Source organism: Sinohyriopsis cumingii, chromosome 12 (genome assembly GCF_028554795.1).
Source record: "Sinohyriopsis cumingii isolate HCF-2022 chromosome 12, ASM2855479v2, whole genome shotgun sequence".
Classification (NCBI taxonomy): domain Eukaryota; kingdom Metazoa; phylum Mollusca; class Bivalvia; order Unionida; family Unionidae; genus Sinohyriopsis; species Sinohyriopsis cumingii.
In genome coordinates, this window is record NC_142972.1 from 118,402,785 (window position 1) to 118,424,208 (window position 21,424).

The 21,424-nt window shown below is 37.8% G+C and overlaps 1 protein-coding gene across 2 annotated transcripts in view; it reads right to left on the bottom strand.

Moving 5' to 3' along the window:
* LOC149787330 (mitochondrial inner membrane m-AAA protease component paraplegin-like) overlaps positions 1-21,424 on the bottom strand; it is a 96,106-nt gene that overhangs the window by 14,820 nt on the left and 59,862 nt on the right. For both annotated transcript variants that reach the window (XM_089977871.1, XM_089977872.1), the window contains 2 exons: positions 15,457-15,529; positions 6,902-7,059 (listed from right to left, as the gene is read on the bottom strand). In XM_089977871.1, coding sequence (XP_089833997.1) covers positions 6,902-7,059; positions 15,457-15,529 — 231 coding nt within the window. The remainder of the gene's footprint in view (positions 1-6,901; positions 7,060-15,456; positions 15,530-21,424) is intronic.

Consider the following 21,424-nt stretch of genomic DNA (forward strand, 5'->3'; position numbering starts at 1 on the left):
ACAAATCAAATAATTAGGTCATGTATGTATGATTACTAACAGTGAAAACATTTTTTTAAAAGGTAAAGCGTTTTCTAAAATTTCTAAGTACTTATGCTAACATGGTATGCACTAAAAATAAGTTTAATAAAATGCAATTTTTTTTAGGGCTGTTCCAGTGAACATACCTGGGACCCAGGGAAGGTACTTTTGATGTGGGGTACTTTTAACATAGCTTTAACAATTTTTCAGTCATATGGCTATGATGTCTGCAAAGTGGCAGTTTATCGTGATGTCTAGCACTGGGTCATCATGTCGCAGACATGTAGCATGAACTTACCCAGAGATGCAATTTAGAAATTTCTTATAATTTTAATATGAACTCTGTGAGATTAAAGTACCCTGGCATATATTTTTCACAAAACTGCCTTCCCTGGGTACCATATATGTCTAAATGGAACAGCCCTTAGAAAAAAAGGCAAAGGACTTCAATGGTAGAAAAATTTAATCAAAGTATCTACATGTGGAATGGTGGGATAAAGGCATAGTAAACAGCTTGATGCTACATTAAGCCTCTAAAATTTATATAACATACTGTGATCTGCAGAAAGATTATATTGTTCACACATTTGATTCATCACAACAGGAAGACAACCATTATCTACTGAATAGAAAACTTTTTCTTTTGAAAATATAATAATAGAACTTTGTATGTAGCTACAATTAGGCGTGCACAGAAAGTTTCACTTAAAAAAAGATATAATTGTAGTAATGTAAGGATCAAAGATGGTGTGCCAAGGATAGGTTACCAGAATGACGATGATAAGAATCAAAGACGGTGTGCCAAGGAAAGGTTACCAGAATGACGATGATAAGGATCAAAGATGGTGTGCCAAGGAAAGGTTACCAGAACGATGATGATAAGGATCAAAGATGGTGTGCCAAGGAAAGGTTACCAGAATGATGATGATAAGGATCGAAAATGGTGTGCCAAGGAAAGGTTACCAGAATGATGATGATAAGGATCAAAGATGGTGTGCCAAGGAAAGGTTACCAGAATGATGATGATAAAGATCAAAGATGGTGTGCCAAGGAAAGGTTACCAGAATGACGATGATAAGGATCAAAGATGGTGTGCCAAGGAAAGGTTACCAGAATGACGATGATAAGGATCAAAGACGGTGTGCCAAGGAAAGGTTACCAGAATGATGATGATAAGGATCAAAGATGGTGTGCCCAAGGATAGGTTACCAGAATGATGATGATAAGGATCAAAGACGTTGTGCCAAGGAAAGGTTACCAGAATGATGATGATAAGGATCAAAGATGGTGTGCCAAGGGAAGGTTACCAGAATGATGATGATAAGGATCAAAGATGGTGTGCCAAGGAAAGGTTACCAGAATGATGATGATAAGGATCAAAGATGGTGTGCCAAGGAAAGGTTACCAGAATGATGATGATAAGGATCAAAGATGGTGTGCCAAGGAAAGGTTACCAGAATGATGATGATAAAGATCAAAGATGGTGTGCCAAGGATAGGTTACCAGAATGATGATGATAAGGATCAAAGATGGTGTGCCAAGGAAAGGTTACCAGAATGATGATGATAAGGATCAAAGATGGTGTGCCAAGGAAAGGTTACCAGAATGATGATGATAAGGATCAAAGATGGTATGCTGAGGAAAGATTACCAGAATGATGATGATAAGGATCAAAGATGGTGTGCCAAGGATAGGTTACCAGAATGACAATGATAAATTACAGCATTTTTCATACCTTCCTCCTTTACAATGTAATATGTAGAAGTAAGATTGCTCAAAAAGGTTAATTAATCTTTTCAGTAACTTTTCCATATTATGAAAATAAACCCCACTGTTCTCAGTCAGCGTGTACAGCCTCATAAATGCATTAACCCTGTAAGGCTTTGTTTATTTGGGTAATATATAATGGACCTGGACTCAACATGTGCAGGGAAAAAATAGACCCAATGGAAACAAATTTTATGGAGTAAATTGGTAAAATGTTATCTGAAGTATGGTACATAAAACAAAACCAAAAACCAATTATGGTATGAAACTTAATCCAAAGAAATTGACAAGAATGAAGTTCACATTTGCAGTCACTTACACTGAAAGTCATTGAAAAATAATGCACAATATATATATATATATATATATATATATATATATATATATATATATATATATATATATATATATATATATATATATATATATATATATATACATACACAATGAAATTAAAATACATGTCTGCAATGCAATGGACATGCTCTTTAATTCCCACTTTCATTAACCTCCATTACTATCAGTCATCTGTCAAGACTAATATATAAATAATTACCACATCCCCTGAACATCTGTCATGTGCATCTGGCAGAACAATTACATTTGTGAATTAAATTATTGACTGACTCCAGAAATGTGATCAGAATTATTTCAACTTGGTTTCTATTTACCTACAGAAACCAACAGTGCATGGCACAGTACTTACCATGTCACTGTCTTGAAAAACCAATAGTGCATGGCACAGCACTTACCATGTCACTGTCTTGAAAAAACAATAATGCATGGCACAGTGCTTACCATGTCACTGTCTTGAAAAACCAATAGTGCATGGCACAGCACTTACCATGTCACTGTCTTGAAAAAACAATAGTGCATGGCAGTGCTTACCATGTCACTGTCGTGAAAAAACAATAGTGCATGGCACAGTGCTTACCATGTCACTGTCTTGATAAAACAATAGTGCATGGCACAGTGCTTACTACCATCTTAGCAGATTGTTCTTAAGTCCACTGACAATAATTGCTAACATAACTTTAACACCAACAAAATAGATCATCATGATTGTAATTATATGAATTAATACAAAACTGATGTAAAGTTTGAGTAATCAGCAAGTGATTGACTTGAATAAAAGCACCAGAATTGTGTTAGATCTGGTAAGAAAACAAACAATTTGATGTCATTCTATTTTAACATCCGAAGGCAAATAAACAAGAGGTTGTGATCCACTCTGATGCACTGTGGGAGATATCCTTTCACAGGATGACAAGTGGGATGTTGACAAAATTGATTATAACCCCACACCAATTCAAAAACGAGCTAAACATACCGATATGGAGGAAGCATTGCTTTTATGGTTTTCAACTGCCTAAGCACAGAATATTTCTTATAATTAATGAGAAGGCCATGTCCTTTGGTACCAAAGCTAATGTTTTTTGAATTTTGATTTTCCAGTATCATTGCAGGTTGGCATTCATCAGCTTGCTTATAGCTTTCACTTCTGGTAACCTTTAATATGTGGTAGAGCAGGTTCCCTAGGAAGACTTCACTTGCACCTCTTCCAGTTCCTTCTTTTAGCCAAATGGAGAGAACACAAAGATCATGAACTGTTGAGTGAAGTTTCCTTTGAGAACCTTTTCCTTAAAGTGGTCTTCATGCACTCCATAGCATCTATGAAGTCAGTGGGTTTCATGCTTTATCTGTTGGAAAAGATTGTTTATGGTGCAGCAATTTGTTTCTCTGCTTTGTGAACCTGGTTTTCTGGCAAAGAATCAGCTTCCTTTGGTAGCTCAATTCCCTAATGAGATCCTCAGTCTGTGTATCTGTGCTGGAAATTATCAAGATACGCTTTTCTGTCCCATTGGAGTTTTACAGTTTTATTTTGGCTGCTTCAAACCTATTAAGGGCTCTGCTGATATTCTGGCATTCAACTAGGAATTTGATATTTTCCAGAAATTAGTTTGACCTGACTGTTAGTCGTAAACACCAAACTTTGTATCTTTTGCTGACCTAGTTCCTGGCCTTGATTGAGAATCAAGTAAACAACTTCTTTTTAATTCAGTTTCAATGTGAAATGATAATAGTGAAATTGAGGCTGTATTGGAGTATGTGATCTTGGATGTGTAGATACCTTTTAAACCATTCTAGAATGTGATCACGTGTACCTCATCCAGGAATCTGTTTTGTGTTTTAAATTAGTGTATAACCTTTGTTTATAGAGAAATTAGTCAGTTGGGCTTTTACACTGGAAGTGTTTGTTTGTGACCAGTTTGGAGTCATATTTTAATTTGCATTCAAATTATTTGGATTGTAAATGATTAATTCTTTTTCCTAGAAATATTTGAGTGCTCATACAGAATTCTTGGACAAAGACATTTCTTTAAACTTTATTCGGAAATTCAAACACTGGAATATTGTTTGTGAATCAACAAAGAACTGTAGACACATCCATAATATAAAGGCTACAGTATACATCATAGCCTTCCATTTTGGATTTTTTGTCAGGACTCAAACTTGAATTCATTAGAACATTTCATTACTAGGACTTCTAAAATTTAATTTGTGGATTATTCTTGGATTATTTTTTTATTTGATTCTTAAAACTGTAAGTTCTTATTTTTTTAATTGTTACAGTGTTTTTCCAGGAAAATAAATTATTTGTCAGATTTTTCAAAGCTTGTTGTTTTCACTCTTTCTTTTGTTACTGTTTATTGAAGCCTAAACACATAACATAAGAAAAGTTTCTTCATTCATATTTGAAAGTACATGAGCTAGATTTGTTCAATGCTGATGGTCTTTATGCTAAGACACCTTCTATAAATGTTGGTCTAACCCTGCTCACCATTCTTTTGTGATGAAGCCGTTTAAATCTTTAACAAATTTTAGCAATGGTGACCATATCTAATGACAGCCCTGAAGCCCTTCATGCAAAGTACTGTGTACAATTTTGTTAAATTCTCAACAATGATTTTTTAAGAAAAAGTTGTTTAAAGTTTTTCTATTTTTAACAATACGGTCGTATCAGATGGCAGATTGGTGTCTTGATATACCCCTTATAGGGTCTCACTAAACCCTCTCTCCATAACATGTAAAAATACATAAAATTAAAAATTTTCAATACCATAGACAGCCTATTCTGAACAAAATAGGAGATGATAATTCATATTTAAAGCAATGACAACTGCATTCAAGATATTACCTGAATGGAGAGGAAAGTTAACTGAATTGGACCTATTTTCCACAAAGTCACTCGATATCAAAATGTTTGAAAACAAAAAGAAAAAATAAACCGTATCTGGGAGAAAATGGATAGCCAATCACACACTGTGGGTCAAATCTTAATTTGAACCAAACTTGCACAAATGTCTTCCTGCACCAGAATCATCAACTTGTGTATGCAAGATGCATTCTTGACAGTACAATAAATAATAAAGTATGAATATAAAAAATGGATGTCTATTTAAAAAAAAACTTACCCATGGCCAATCATATAAAACTGTTTAGTGTCTCCTTAATGTCTTCTTTTCTTAATTTTTGACAACAGTCAACATATTTGAATGTGTTTAGAATCATTTATGTAAACTTTAATGTGGATATGTCAGGATGCTTTCTGTCAAGTTTATTGTACTTTCTGTAGGTTTCCTATACTGTTTATGATCACCGAACTTTCTTTTGGCAAAAGAAATTAATTAATGCCCTGTAATTTTCAGATGCAGGAATAAAATAATTTAATAATGTACTTTTGTTATCAGATACAACTTTACAATGACAAGACAAGAGACATGCTAATACCACTTTCAGCAAGTGCTTGCTAATTGTCAGGAGCATTCTTACATCTACAATGCATATTGTCAAAAACTGGGAAAACCTTGTTTCACTATTAGCTTACTGACCATATTTATAAGCTATATTAATCACCTGTAGAGAAAAGGTTTCAGTAATAACAAAATTAGAATATGTCAGCTCCTATTAAAAGACAAAACTGTCAAAATCATGGCCTTCATCTAGACAATTACATTTGTACGTAATATCATAAGGTGGACCTAGTCACATACCAGTCATGTATACAGGAATTAGCTTCAGTAAATCAGAATGTATTTCTAAAAAATATGATCTAGCATAAAACATGCTCTTCACGTCTTTTTATGTTTTGAATTTATATTTATTGGAATATAACATAGTTTGTTATTTGTTGTATAGAAATTTGGCACCTGACTGCACAAACTGGGATTGGTGCACCGGTTCTGTAATATTTAGGACTGACCTTATAGTCTCTCACCACCAAATTACTGCTTTAACTATCTGGAAAATTACAGTCAAGTTTCATCCTATCTATTTTCATTTTGTTTTATTGCAAGACATACTCTTTGACCAGTTTGTTACAATTGTGCAGATTTTCGCTGGCAGTAGAAGATGGAAAGATATAAAAACATGAGATTTTTTTGCTTCAAGTGTTAATTTGGTTTATTCAATGTGCTTATATTTTCTTGTGGACTGAAATATACTAGATGAGCTAGGCAAGTAATGTTGGTTTTCATTTAGTAATGTAAACACAAAAAAGTGTGATTATTTTTGCTGTGATATTTCAGGGATAGTATAATAATACTGTGTTGAGTTTGGTTATTTGGGATATTAATTTCTGTTTGCCTGGTTGCTTTGGATGCTAAATGAGACATTTATTTTGTTATTTTTGGACAGAAAGAAAGTGGTTATAATGAGACATTTTTTCTCCTTTCTGGACAGAAAGAAAGTGGTTATAATGAGACATTTTTTCTCCTTTCTGGACAGAAAGAAAGTGTTTATTATTTGCCATATGAAGCTGTGCAGAAAATATGGTAGTCAGATTCTGTTTTCAATTGTTTTTTTTTATAAGTCATATCTTTTTATAATTTTAGTAACACTGGCCATAACTGATGACAGATTGGCATCTTTTGCATAAACTCAAAATGACTTCATTTCAAGATATGTCTGCCAAGTTGAGTCCAAATCAGTTTCATGGTTTTGAGAAGAAGCCAAAAATAGCAATTGTTGAAGGATGCATGGCACATAATGGACAAGGAACACAGGCCACACCACAAGCTCATTTGGTCTTATGATTGGGTGAGCTAAAAACCTCATCTATCATGGCAGCTAGCCTCTTGCTGTATGGCTTTGTGCCGAAGCCATCATCAGCATCAGGGAAGGAAAGGTGTCCAATTCTTTGATTCATGCCATACTTTTTAATCTGATCGAAGGCTAATTTTGTCACTCGCTTCAAATCATCTTCAGCACCTGTAAACATAAAAAATTAACCTTCAAACAAAAGAATGTAACACTTATCCAATTTGTAGACATGCCTTTCTATCAGACAGAGCATACTGCCTTATAGTAAAAATACCTTATAATGAAATACATAATACATCTGTTTCTACCACTGAATGGGGATCCACGGTCATATGGACCTTATAAATAAATCTTGTTATAATGAAGGACAGTGAGGAAGTGCTCTACGACACTAAACTTTAATGCAATTTATCTGGCTTTGGTAAAAACTACTTCCATGATTAAAATAAAACTGCAAATTTCAACTTAAAAAGGCAATATCAGATTAATTTCAATTTCCTATTTTGTTTATGGGATATGCCAAGATTTCTGTCCCAAAGTCCAGTGACTTTAAAAAAGACAAAAAAACATTCAACTTTTTAAAAATGAAACCTTACACTGTCAACAGCATTATATTAGCTACAGTATTTTTCATTCAAAAGCATATTGAAGCGGTAAACCTTTTTATGAATACTGTCATCTTTTTGAAAAATCACTTCAAGATTTCTCACCATCTGCAAAATACCCTCATTTAACCCTGTCTATGGAAGCCATGGAGTAAACCACCTTAAAAGTGAGACTGCCTTCTAATTAAGTACATGACACATATAATTGTACAGTAAATTAGAGAATATAGCATGCAGGCCATCCAAGTTTTTACCCACCATGCATCTCCACAGCAGGGTATATGTTTGAGTCTTATACAATTTGACTTTTACTGATACTACCAATTTGCAGCAATATTTTAAAAGACTTGTTACCTATTTCCATCAATGCACCAAGTTCAAAATAAATAAACTAGTCTAATCTTGATTATATAGTTATGTCATACATTATAGCTAAACATTTTAAAGCTTAAAGATGATATAGTAAACAAGAAGACAAGATCAACATAATAAAATATGAAGAGTGGCAATGTTGTTGTGTTTAGCACAGTATTTCAAGGTCAAAAACATTAAAAAATGAGTGGTAAAAATTTTGTTAAGTAGAATTTTAACATACTTGCTGTCTTGGACAACATCCATAACCTTGGCTAGGATGCCATAACCTTGGTTAGGCATGCTGTAACCTTGGCTAGGCATGTCGTAACCTTGGCTAGGTATGCTTCATTGATAGTTGGGACCTGTGATAAATGCATCTTATTTACTGTTGTAGACAGATTCAGAGCTAGACAAGTTGACTTGCAAATGTTCCCATTTACAGAAGCCATTGTTGGTGTTATTCTTGACCAAGCTGCCATACCCTAATTGACTAAATTGTTTATTATAAAATTGGAAGGTGTGGAACTCATGCCATCTGGTGATTATTTATGTGTAGATTTTTATTTTACTGATTTGAATTAATGAACAGGCATGGCTTTGTTCCTGCATTTAACAAAGAAAGCACATGACATCATTGTGGAATGGTTGAGACAGCTCAAATTGAGAAAACTTATTTTGAATTGACCCAGTTGGGTTGAAATGGCTCTGCTGTGGTATGTCCATTTAACAAGCAAAGCATGTGTTTTGAAATTTACAGTTCAGTGATTCAGTGATAAACAGAAAGGACAATTTACCATACCCTAGCATTTTATACTATGTTTATAATGAAAAGAAGCCAATGCAGATTTTGTTAATTTATTATTTTTTTACAAAAACCTGCAGGTTATGCATGTCCAAAGGTAATCTAAGATATTTTTTACACACAAAAGAAAAAGCAAATTTTTAGTAAATTATGTTTCTCCGAGAATACTTACCCGATCATGTTAACGTTAGGGATATAAACCTGCTACCTCTCGAATCCAGCCCTACTAAAAGACGAAAATTCGTCTTTTCTGTCTATCTCATGTAGACCAAAGGGCAATAACTCTTGCCCCTTACCTCCCCTTGCCACTGCCAGGTGTCACTAGTTTTTAAGCTGAGCGATATATATTATATGAGGATGCTCGCATAGCGGGGTGGTTGGGAGGGTTTTTAAGTAATGTGATCGGGTAAGTATTCTCGGAGAAACATAATTTACTAAAAATTTGCTTTCTCCTTCAAATACGTTCCCCGATCACTTTAACATTAGGAGAATAGGTAATAGGAGGAGGGAATGCTGAGCATCCTACCTCTACCCTGGGTACCTTCTAGGGAATGATGGCTGGATTCCCCATTTGAAAGATAACCCGTTCTCCTAATTTCATCAGCAACACAGCCTAGGGTCCCGTGATATGTGACCCCTATATACGGTTAAGAAGATAGTTATTGAAATCTTCTTACCTATGAAATTTCACTGGCGAATCCAGCGAAGCTGATAGGCTGTGCTGATTGTTTTAAATGGGTCTGGTGGTCATCTGGGCTGCCGTCACCAGACCTACCAGATTCAAGGTTTGCCTCTGCGAAGCCAAATCTCTGAGATAAAAACTGGAGAAGGTTGATTCTGCATGCCAGCCAACAGCTTCTATTATATCTCGGATCGAAACATTGCGTTCAAAAGCAAGGCTGGCTGAGATTGCTCTAATCTCCACCGAACCATCTGATCTGAACTGAAGAAAGTTCGGGTCACTGGAAAGGGCATGTAACTCACTCACCCTGCATGCTGAAGCTAAGGCTATCAAGAAACATGTTTTGTATGATAGTAGCTTTAACGAAGTGTGGGCTAAAGGTTCAAATTTGTCCGAATTGAGCCATGTTAAAACCCAGGACAGATTCCATTTTGGAAACAGGGTGAGGGATTTTGGTCAATTGAAATCAAAATTGGCTAAATGATCTGATAGATCTTTGTTATGCCCAATATCACATCTACCATGATGGCGGAATGTGTCTGATATCATGGAGCGGTAGCCTTTGATAGTAATTGGGGCCAACTGTTTCTCCACGAAAAGCCAGAAAAAAAAGTCGGCCAGTGGAGGGATTGAGACACTCAAAGGGACGATGTTATTGATATGGCACCAGTCCCTGAAAACACGCCACTTTCCCTCGTAAGCCTTCAGAGTGGAGGGCCTTCTTGCTCTTGAGATTCTCTCCACAATCGAAGGTTTAAATTGTTTGTCTCGCAAGGCTGTCCGGACAAGAGTCAAGCGTGAAGAAGACGGTCCGAGCAGGGGTGGAACACCCGTGACCGCGGTTGTTTGAGAAGATTTGGGCTGGTTGGAATCTTCCTGGGTAGATCTATTGCTAGATCGAGTAGATCGGTGACCCAGGACTTGTTCCATCTGAGAGGGGCAATCAGAATCATCCGACAGTTCTGACCCCTTAACCTCTGGATTATTTTCGGTACCAAAACCGTGGGAGGGTGGGAGGGTAGGCAAATGCCCACAACCCCTCCCAGCTGATTGACAGAGCGTCCACGGCCCAAGCCTCTGGGTCTGGAACTGGAAAGACGAAGATGGGCAACTTGCGATTCCACCTTGTCGCAAAAAGATCGATCATCGGATGCCCCCCCCACCAAAGTGTGCAAATCTGAAGAAAGACTGATTGATGGAGTGACCATTCCGTGTGAATGACTTGACCTTTTCTGGATAGAGTGTCGGCCAAGACACTGAGTCTGCCGGGAATATGTCTGATTTGTACGTTGATGTGGAGGTTGTCGCACCAACGTAGAAACTGCCAGACCAGAATGCACAGGTCTGGTGATTTGGTGCCCCCTTGTTTGAGGAGGTAAGTCACCACCACAGAGTTGTCTGACATAATGAGGACAGTTTTTCCTGAGAGTTGATCTTTCCAGAAATGAAAGGCATTGATGACAGCCCTCATTTCTAAAAGGTTGATGTGGAGAGGCCTCTCCCCTGGCTCCCACGTGCCGCTGACTGTAGCGAAGTCTGGCAACAGGTGGGCACCCCAACCGTAGGTACTGGCATCGGTACATACTGTTATCTCCGCTTGGGGCATCTCCAGAGGAATCCCCGTGGACAGCCAACTGGGGTTGTGCCACTGACGCAGGAATGATCATATCTCAGGCGTGATCATTAGTTTGATTGAGGGGACTTGAAAAGGGGCACCATTGTGCCAGTAACGTCATTTGTAAAGGATGCATAAAAAGATGGCCAAGCGGGATCAAGTCCGCCGCCACAATGAATAATCCGAGGAGTTGCAACAGTTCTCTCATTGAAATCCACGTCCTGTTGGAAACGGACTCGACGAGTTCGACGATCCGGATTACGCGAGCGCGAGGAAGCCATACCAGATTCAGATCGGTGAGAAACTCCATACCCAGATGGACAAAATGCTGGGATGGATGGAGATCGGACTTTTTCCAGTTCACGAGAAAGCCTAGATGATCTAAAAGTGCTAAAAGATCGTTTCTGCCTTTGAGCAGAATAGAACTTACCATATGTTTCTGGAGGATGTCGTCCAAGTACACTGCCATCCCTGTAGATGAAGTCAAGCGGAACAGGGTGACGACGAATCCATAACCTTGGTAAAAGCCCAAGGGCTGATATTGAGGCCAAAGGGTAGGACCTGGAACTGATTAACCGAGTCGCGGTAAGCGAATCGGAGAAATTTCCGTGACACGGGGTGGATAGGGACGTGAAAATATGCGTCGGTCATATGTAGACTGATGGCATACTCGTCCCGCCGGATGGAAAGACAGATTGATCTCGCCATTTCCATCTTGAATTTTGGTGGTAAAATGTACTGGTTGAGGCGACTCAGGTTGATGATCGGCCTCAACTTGCCGTTTGCCTTCTGGATAAGAAACAGCCTGGAATAAAACCCCAGCGATTGCGTTTTTTTTTTCACAATCTCCACCGCCCGTTTTTCTATGAGTGACCGTATCTCCTGTTGTAGAAAGGTATCCTTCTCCCGATCGGACGGTACGTCCGTGAAGAGGGGACAGGAGGACAGGGGAGGGGGTTGGATAAATGAAATCCGAAGCCCCTCCGAAATGACCTGGATCACCCAATCGTTCTGAGGAAAAAAGGTGGTTCAGTGGTCCTGAAATTGCAGGAGGCAGCCGCCCACAGGTAGGCTGTCCGCGGGTGGTGGGGAGGGTATGTCAACTTTTAGAGTTAGGAGGCTTGAAGACGGAGAAACTTTGTTTCTTACTGCCTCTGTATGGTTGCCTCCTAGCTTGAGTAGACTGTTGTCTCCTGGCATTGGGTTGGGATCTATACTGCACATTTGATTGTAAGGATCCTTGTCCCTGGTCCGCCAATCATCCCTCCGCTGTGGCAGGGGATTTTTTCTAAACGCCTGTGAGGGTTGGGCGGCAAGTTGGAGGGGCAGTTCCTGAGCTGCTTGCTTCCGAACTTCTTCAATTTTTCCTCCAAAGAGTAAAGGTGACCCAAACGGAGTCCTCCGTAAAGCCAGAGTATGATGGGGCTTGAGCGACGTGGCCCACAGACATGCGTCACGTCGTATCAGGTCTAAGTTGGCAGAAGCAGTCAACGCATTAGCCATGGAATGGTGAGCTGCCCTGTTAATAACTCTAGCAATCCGGGCCGTCGCTTCCCAAGTGTGGTCATTGTTGGATTTTTCTGCGAGTCGGAAAATGGCTAATGAAGCCAAGTCTAGCATTGAAGATGTAGCGACTACGTTCCAGACTAGCTTTGACATGGCATGGAACACATTTTTGTCCACTTTGTAAAACAGTGGAGCGGACAAGTGAACTGCTGCCATATATTTGTCCTGGGCCAGAAGATCCGTACTGAAGGCATCTGAATGAGTTTTGTACCAGCGACACGAGAACGTCGCTGGTACTTGGCTTTCTGAAAAGAACGCCTTAGCATTCCCTGGATCACCTATTCGTCTTGATAGACGATCATTGATCTCCTTAATTTTTTGCCGACTGGGGAAGGAGCTAGAAGGACGGCGTCTCTTCCTCCCCGTCAAGATCTACAGACGCCTTAACTTTGTAGTCTTGAGTGGCGGTAGGAGGTGGAGGGCATTCTGAAGTTGCCAACACCCTATAAATTTCTTCCACTGCCACCTTGAAGCCAAACTCAGTCTGTTCCATGGTTGGATCTGTGTATGGCTGATTTGCAGGAGTTTCGTCACCCTCACTGTGCCGAGTCGTGTTCTGGAATAGCTTGCATTTCTGGATAGAGCATACCAGGTGGCATAGATGACACGATTCCGTCATCCTTAACACTGTCACTAACTCTCCCTTGTGGATAAACCGTGAACATATGGACGGCCAGCCCTGCCGGCTGGTTTGTCTGGCTTGTGGTCGGCCTGAATGTTGGCGACGGTCCTGCTATCACCGATACTGGCTGCTCCAATGGCCTGGCTGGACAGACAGATTTCTCACTAAAATCTCCGCCATAGTATTGGTATGTTGCCGGCAGTACAGCTTGATGGACGGATTTATCACTAAGATCCCCGTAAATCATAATTGGTCAGACCGTTTTAGCAATAGGGTCCCCATGCTGGGACATAGAGGTTGTATAATGAAATGGATCCCGGTAAAAAAACCCATGCGTCCTGACTTACAGGCCCGAAAGCCATGCTCGGACATGTGGGGGGACTTACGCCCACTGGGCAGCCTAAAATTGGGGGAACATTCCCCCAAAGAGTCAGAAAAAGCTGTGGAAGCGAGCGAGGGAAATAAGGGTAATATCTGGCCTGATGTCAATAGCTGCATCGTCGTTTCCTGGACCAAACGACGCATCTGTTCAAAGGTGGACTGTTGTACCCTGTCAACATTATTTTCCACCATTGCCACTGATGTTACTGTGGCTGACGGTTGCAAACGACTTATTCCGTCTATCCCTCCCTTTTGCTAACTTCTGGACTACATCAGCCCACATTTGCTCTGTCCAAGTATTACACACGCTGCATGGTATAGATGATGTACACCTTGTACATACAATACAAGAGTCATGGTTTTGTCTTCTTTTGCTTTGAACTTTTTGCATTTCATGCATTTCTACTGAAACGACACAAGAAAAGAAAACAAAGCACAAATTAGCAATTCAGCATGTTATTAATTCGCTAATACCACAACCGTTACTAATGGAGTAAGCGAAATTAGTCAGTGTTGCGTTAACTCTTAATTGACAACACGAGTTCAGCGATAGCGTGTGTAACATGGTGTTCAGTAGACGAAATCCGTAAGGGTGACAAAGTCACTCAATTTTGAAAAAATTGTTAAAATAATGTATACAACCTGTAGAAGAATGATTGTCCAACGCAATAAATCCAAATTTAACTTCGGATGGTCCAATTTAACGCTAAGATGGCTTGGATTGTTTGGAGGTATAATGTACGTGTTATCAGTACAAGCGAAGCTTAAAAACTAGTGACACCTGGCGGTGGCAAGGGGAGGTAAGGGGCAAGAGTTATTGCCCTTTGGTCTATATGAGATAGACAGAAAAGACGAATTTTTGTCTTTTAGTAAGGCTGGATTCGAGAGGTAGCAGGCTTATATCCCTAACGTTAATGTGATCGGGGAACGTATTTGAAGGAGAAACTGCAGGATATACATGAGTGCATGTTATACTTGGAAGCGTGTTATATTCACTAATTGATGGTACCATCACAGTCAATATGGAATTAATGACTATACTTGCCTTACAAATGGGAGCATTAACAATGCAGTAATTAATACAGTTTCTTTGCACCTATATGGTTTTATTTTTGATCCAAGGAACCAGACTGTGCAAGGTCACCCATTCACCAATCTATTTTATTTCTGAGTATCATAAACATAAAAATTCATCCCACAGAATCACAATTGATGTCAGATATTATCTGATGTATCAATTGCACAAATGTCTTTTTCACAAAAAGAAAGACAATTGAGACAAGTAGGTAATTCACAGCAAAAATGTACAATCCCCCACCTTCTTGGTCATGACAAATAGCTTGATCTGGCTCACACTGCAGTACGAAATTTAAATGTGACCTTGAAAATGGATCAAGGTAACCAGAATGTAAACAGGTCTAAGGAACAGCCCTGAATCAAGTAAAGTCTAGTCTTATGATACTCAAATACCTTGCCCGCAAGATGAAGTTTAGTAAAGGATGTTAACTTCTAAGCACATATCTGCATTATGATAGGATAAATTTAAAAGTGAAATAATGATAAGTTTTGAACAGTACATCAACATTTCAAAGATTATATCATGCTAAGGAAAGCTGACCCAGCTTAGCCACTCAGCCACTGACTTAAAGTCACTAGAACCTAACAAAATTTTAGGATTCTGTAAAGATATCTATGTCCAATTAGACCAGGTTTGGTCTAATAGTTCTGGAGATATATTGCTTACCAGGTCAATCTGATAGTTGGATGAAAACAGTTGGATTGAAAGAAAGCATTATGCAAAATCTTCTTCCTCTTGGGCTGTGGGATGGGACAGTAATTACACACAGACAAGAATCTTTGTAAGAAAGAAGTTCTCTATCTTTAATGCTTATCTTTTGTTTTTTGAAATAGATATCTTCTAGAATTTACAGAGCTTACCAGTTGTGACATGATTGAAAAAAACTGCTTCTGCTGCCCTACCACCCAGTGCCATGCACATTTTCTCGAAAAGCTGAAATACAAAAACGTATGGAGATATAAGAAATCAGAGCAATGGGTGTGAATTAATATTACTTTACAATAAAAGATATGAAAAGCTGTGGCGCAACTTAAATTTCTGAAAAACTGTTTAACTAAACCTACATTTAAAATAACTTTCATCACTTCTAGCTTTTCATTTCAAACCAAGGTCTCCAAAGGGGGTAAATTTGACTGTGTAGTTGAAGTGATTCAGTGGTATCCCATCAAATACTGAAGCTACAAACCTATATAAGAAAAAGTAATGAATTCCCTTGGGGTAGGCAAGTACACCCAACATTCCAGAGATGGACTGACAGACAAGAAAAATTAGATTAAATGTTAAAGATACATGCACATTATAAACAAATTAATAACTATTGAACTATTAAATAAATCAAAATGAAGACTGCAATATTTAATGCACTACCATTGAACAAGCAAAAACATTACAAACCACTTAAATTAAAATACATCAAGATTAATTTAAGAGAAAGAACAATGAGTAATAAATTTGAGTTTGGTAACAAACAAGATTTGTAACTTTTTTGATGACAATGCACACTATGTAAAGAATATCATCATTTAAACTTTTTTTAATTTGGTTCTGTAAAAAGTACAGCTAGTCTTACTGATCATGTGACTTCAAGAAAATTAACTTCTTCCCACAGAGATACAAGATGGGATTGGTGGAACTAAATGGGAATCCCTGAAAAAAAAATTACCTCTTCCCACAGAGATACAAGATTGGATTGGTGGAACTAAATGGGAATCCCTGAAAGAGAAAATTAACCTATTCCCACAGAGATATAAGATGGGATTGGTGGAACTAAATGGGAATCCCTGAAAGAGAAAATCTAACCTCTTCCCACTGAGATACAAGATGGGATTGGTGGAACTAAATGGGAATCCCTGAAAGAGAAAATCTAACATCTTCCCACTGAGATACAAGATGGGATTGGTGAAACTAAATGTGAATCCCTGAAAGAGAAAATTAACCTCTTTCCATAGAGATACAAAATAGGATTGGTGGAACTAAATGGGAATCCCTGAAAGAGAAAATTAACCTATTCCCACAGAGATACAAGATGGGATTGGTGGAACTAAATGGGAATCCCTGAAAGAGAAAATTAACCTCTTCCCACAGAGACACAAGATGGGATTGGTGGAACTAAATGGGAATCCCTGAAAGAGAAAATTAACCTCTTCCCACAGAGATACAAGATGGGATTAGTGGAACTAAATGGGAATCCCTGAAAGAGAAAATTAACCTCTTCCCACAGAGATACAAGATGGGATTAGTGGAACTAAATGGGAATCCCTGAAAGAGATGTCAGGTTCTGGAAGCAAAGTCAGTAACCTTCATTTATTGTGGCAAGTATCTACTCTTTGTCTCTGAGGTCTAACTAAGCCTCTGAAAAAGTCAAGTTTGGCACCTATGGAGTGTCAGGAGATGGTGACTTGAAGGAGAGGGGTGACTCACAAAGACTGACTACCTCCCTCCTCAGGGAAGAGACTCACAGGCTTCCTCCCCCTGACCCTTCTGGTCACCTTATCATGTGAACAGCCAACATGGGCGAACTGTTCTGCTAAGGCTCTTCTTAAATTGTTTAGAAGGAGGACCCATCAAACTTTCAGGAAGGGGACATTTCTTTGCCAGTTTAGCCAGTAATGTTGATCCCTCAAATCTTGCAAGGCCATTGTAGGGATTAGCCCTCTGAATAATGTCTCAACATCAAGCATGTGTCAGGGGTTGACAACCTATGGCACGCATGCCACAAGGTGGCACATCAAAAGGTTTTGTGTGGCACATGAAGTGGAGCCAAAATTCTCATTTTTAACAGTGTTTCTTACTGGTGGCACATGTTTATTCATTTTTTAATTAATCTGGAAAAAAGTGGCACACTATGTAAAATATGTTGCTGACCCCTGGCATGTATTTTGATGACCAGAAAACAAATTCTAACAATCTCTGTGTGTCTTGAGACAATGATTTCTTCTTCAGTGGTACCAGGTGCCTGCAGTTTAATGGTCAAGTGATGAAGACTTAATGGATAAATCTCTAGGTGGGAAACTCAAGTCTAATGAACAGAATAAATACTGAAAATATATCTGCAAGGGTAACAAAAATATATCTGTATGACAGATGACTAAAGCTTGGTATCAGTTGAAGACTGGTCTGGCAATTAAACCTGATGGAGAAGTCTCTATTTGGGGAACTGGAGTCTGATGAACAAGATCACCCTTGATCGGTAAGCAGGTCTATCTGAAAAAGAAGACTGCACTTTGCTTGCATCAGTGAAGAAAAAGTCAAAGTGCTTCCCTTCTTTCAACCCAATAGGCATGGCAATATTTGGCTATGTTCCACACCTATGCAGACCAAAGGGCACGAAATGGTAATCTGCCTGTGCATGCACACAAAGTGCATGTCAAGCAGATGGAGTGTGTGTCCCATATCACATTCTAATTGCCACATTTAATCACTTCTTGAGGCATTTAAATAGAAAGCTGAAATGATGCAACCCCCCAATAAACCGAAAACATTTTAGGTGGAAAATACTAACCCTACCATTAGTTGCTAAGAATGGGATGATAATGAAAAAGCACCACTTCTCTTGAGATGTACCATAAATCTCAAATAGGACACACGAAAACACAGCTTACACAAGGACAGGAGTGAACATATTAAGTTACACAAGGACTGGAGCAAAATTATCAGTTACCATACATAAATATAAACAACTGACAGCAGATATAACAAAAGATCAATTTAATGAAGAAAAATAAGGAGTGCACATAGACATGTGAGAAGTACATGAAGAAGAAGGAAAAGGAGGATGATATTCCATATGATGAAAGTTGACAATGGTATCAGACTGGGATCGTGTTTTTGTTATTCTATATCTCCAATCACCAACTGGAAAAGGGAATAATCACCTTGGAATGGTTTATGGGTTTAACACCATTTTTAGGACATGATGGACTATACATGATGAGCAGTATTTGGTGGAGGAAGAACCTGGGAAAGCCCAAGGAAGAACCTCCGACCCACAGGAAGCTACTGACAAGATTACTCACATACCAACGCTGGCTGATGTTGGGTCTCAAACCAACATGAACAGAGATGTCAGTGATAGGTAAAGGTGAGTCCTTTAGACAGGTCAGAACCTTGGACTTGGAAGTGGCATCAGGAAAACAAACAGCAATGCATTAATAGCAGGTGCTGTATTACAGCTATAAAACTTTACTTCTGGTTCTTTACTTTTTAAATATTCTCATTCATTTTTTAAAGTTTCTTTTAAATCCTGAAAAATATTTGTTCGTGTCTGTCCTCCACTATGCATACCACTAATTAAGTTTTCTTTCTAAATTTGTGATGATTTTATTTTCATTAACACTTTCAGGAACTACATTTGACTTACTGTAACATCTGAGTTGAATCCCTATAGTTGGTTTTAAATTTGTTTTCCTTTATTAACCAATAAACCCCACTATGATTTGATTTTCAAGTATCATTAAGCTTTTGGGTTTTCAACATAATGATCTAACACTGATTTACTTTGAAGCTATTCATCAACCAAAATTTGATCAGTTCGTACTGAATGCAAAATATACGATTTTGTTATGCATATTTGATTTAATTTATATTTAATTCAATTTCATTGTTTGTTTGTTAGTTTTAAAATTTTTTTATTCCATCACATGTTATTGTAATGTAATTTTATTTACTGGATTTGACATTTTCCAGAAATTCAGTTCAGTTTTTCACAAACACTAATAATAGAAACTTTGTATCTAAAGCTGACCTAGTTCTTGACCTGGAATCAGAAATCAGAGTGAGTTGAAGTAAACAAAGATTTTTTAATTTTTATTCTCACATTAGATTCATTATGTGAAATTGAGGCTATACTTGGAGTATGTGACAAATAACATGCAGCAATTGTTTCATATTCTGGGTTTCCCAGTGGACTGACCCACATCCAGGCATCTGTTTTGTGCGGTAGCCAGATTTAATATTGATGTATTGAGAAATAATTATTATTCTTGCCTTAACCCTTGAGAAGTCAAAGTGTTTTATGTTGTGACCAGTTTGAGCTGAATTCTGTAATTTATCTTCAAATTATTTGGATTCTAATAGATTATTTTTCCCTGGAAATACTTGTGCTCTAAAGCAATTCTTGGACAAGGACATTATCAAAATTTCAGAATTCAAACACTGGAGTATTATTTTCTCTGATTCAACAAAGAACTGTTGACATATTAGTACAACACTGGCCACAGCATACATCATCGCCTTCCATTTTGGATTTCATCGGGATTCAAACTCAGTTTTATTTGGACATTTTATTACTAGGACTTCTATTTTCTTTTATTTTGTACTATTCTTGGATTATTTTTGGATTTGATTCTTAAAACTGTAAGTTCTTTTCCCCATTTTTACCTTGTTTTTCTAGGGAAATAAATTATTTGATAAATTTTACAAAGCTTGTTGCCTTCACTTTTTTCTTGTTACTGTTTAACACTATACACATGGGTATAAGTCAAATCCAACTGCAAAAAATACAGTCCTGATCATCCAACGCACAATGTGCAGGCAGGTCAGGGTCACTGTTGTTTGTTCTCCTGACTACTTCTGACAAAATGCAAAGACCCAGATCTACTGGTGCATAATGCAATAGATCTCAGATTTGAGTATATGCAGTTTGCAGTTCAATCTTAGTGATATATGAGATATGGTACAGTAAAACCCCTTCTGCCCAAAATTAATGGTATTGCATGACAGGTGGTCTCTTGTACCAGGCCATAACACTATATAATCAATATGTGCATGGAGAAGATGATCTCTCAAGACAGGTAGTCTTTTACAGCAGTAGTATCTCAAGTTTATCTGTAATAGCAAAGATGCAATTCCTAGAATTTTTGTTTCTCCAGAAAATGATTTAATAAGTGTCTGTTCCTCTCATTATGAAATATTTTCAAAGAAACTCTACAGACATGAAGTTTAAAACTCATGAGTTAATAAAAACAATTTACCTAAATCTTTTTCAAAGGAAAGAAAGAACATATTGCAAAGTAAGACAGAATTCTTGTTACAGAGCCCAGTGTGCCAATCAAATTTTGCTTAACAAGCTTTCATTGAAACAGTCTATAAAAAAAAATGTCATGACAAGCGCTACAATATTTCTACTGGCTTTACTTTTGTTGCAACAAGCACTTTAAGGGTGAATGGCTGATAAAAACTTGCATACTGCGGAAAGTACATTTTTCATATGCATCACTTAAAACTAATTTGCAAGAGTTCTGTCCATCACTGCTTTCGAAGTGCATGAATTTGTACAAATTTTGTGTTAATCATGTGATTGCACCGTGGGAGCTTTTCTGTGAATGAGAACTTCATATGTATTCATTGCTAGTTAAATATGGCAGCAAATTACTTCCAAAAGATCTTTTGTCACACAATAACGTCGACTGCAAATTACGTCCGAAAGATCTTTTGTCACACAATAACGTCGACTGCAAATTACGTCAGAAAGATCTTTTGTCACACAATAACGTCAACTGCATCCAAGAACAATATATGTTAATAACTGTTTGTAGAAAGCCCAAAAAGTCTTTTCTTTTAATTCCAAACTACCTTTATAAATAACAGTACAAAATCCTGTTTCTGAAAAATATGTGAAACTGCTCAATTACAGGAGATTTTAAGTGTATGATTTCTCATAGTGCAGTTAGAAATTAAGAAAAAATATGGACATCACTTCAGATCAAAATATTGATATTGCTTTTCTAAGGAACTGCAGCTGTAAGATGAAATAGTTATGGCAAGACATGAATCCAAAGAAAGATGCAAACTTTGATGTCACATTTTCTGAAGAAAATAAAAGCCATA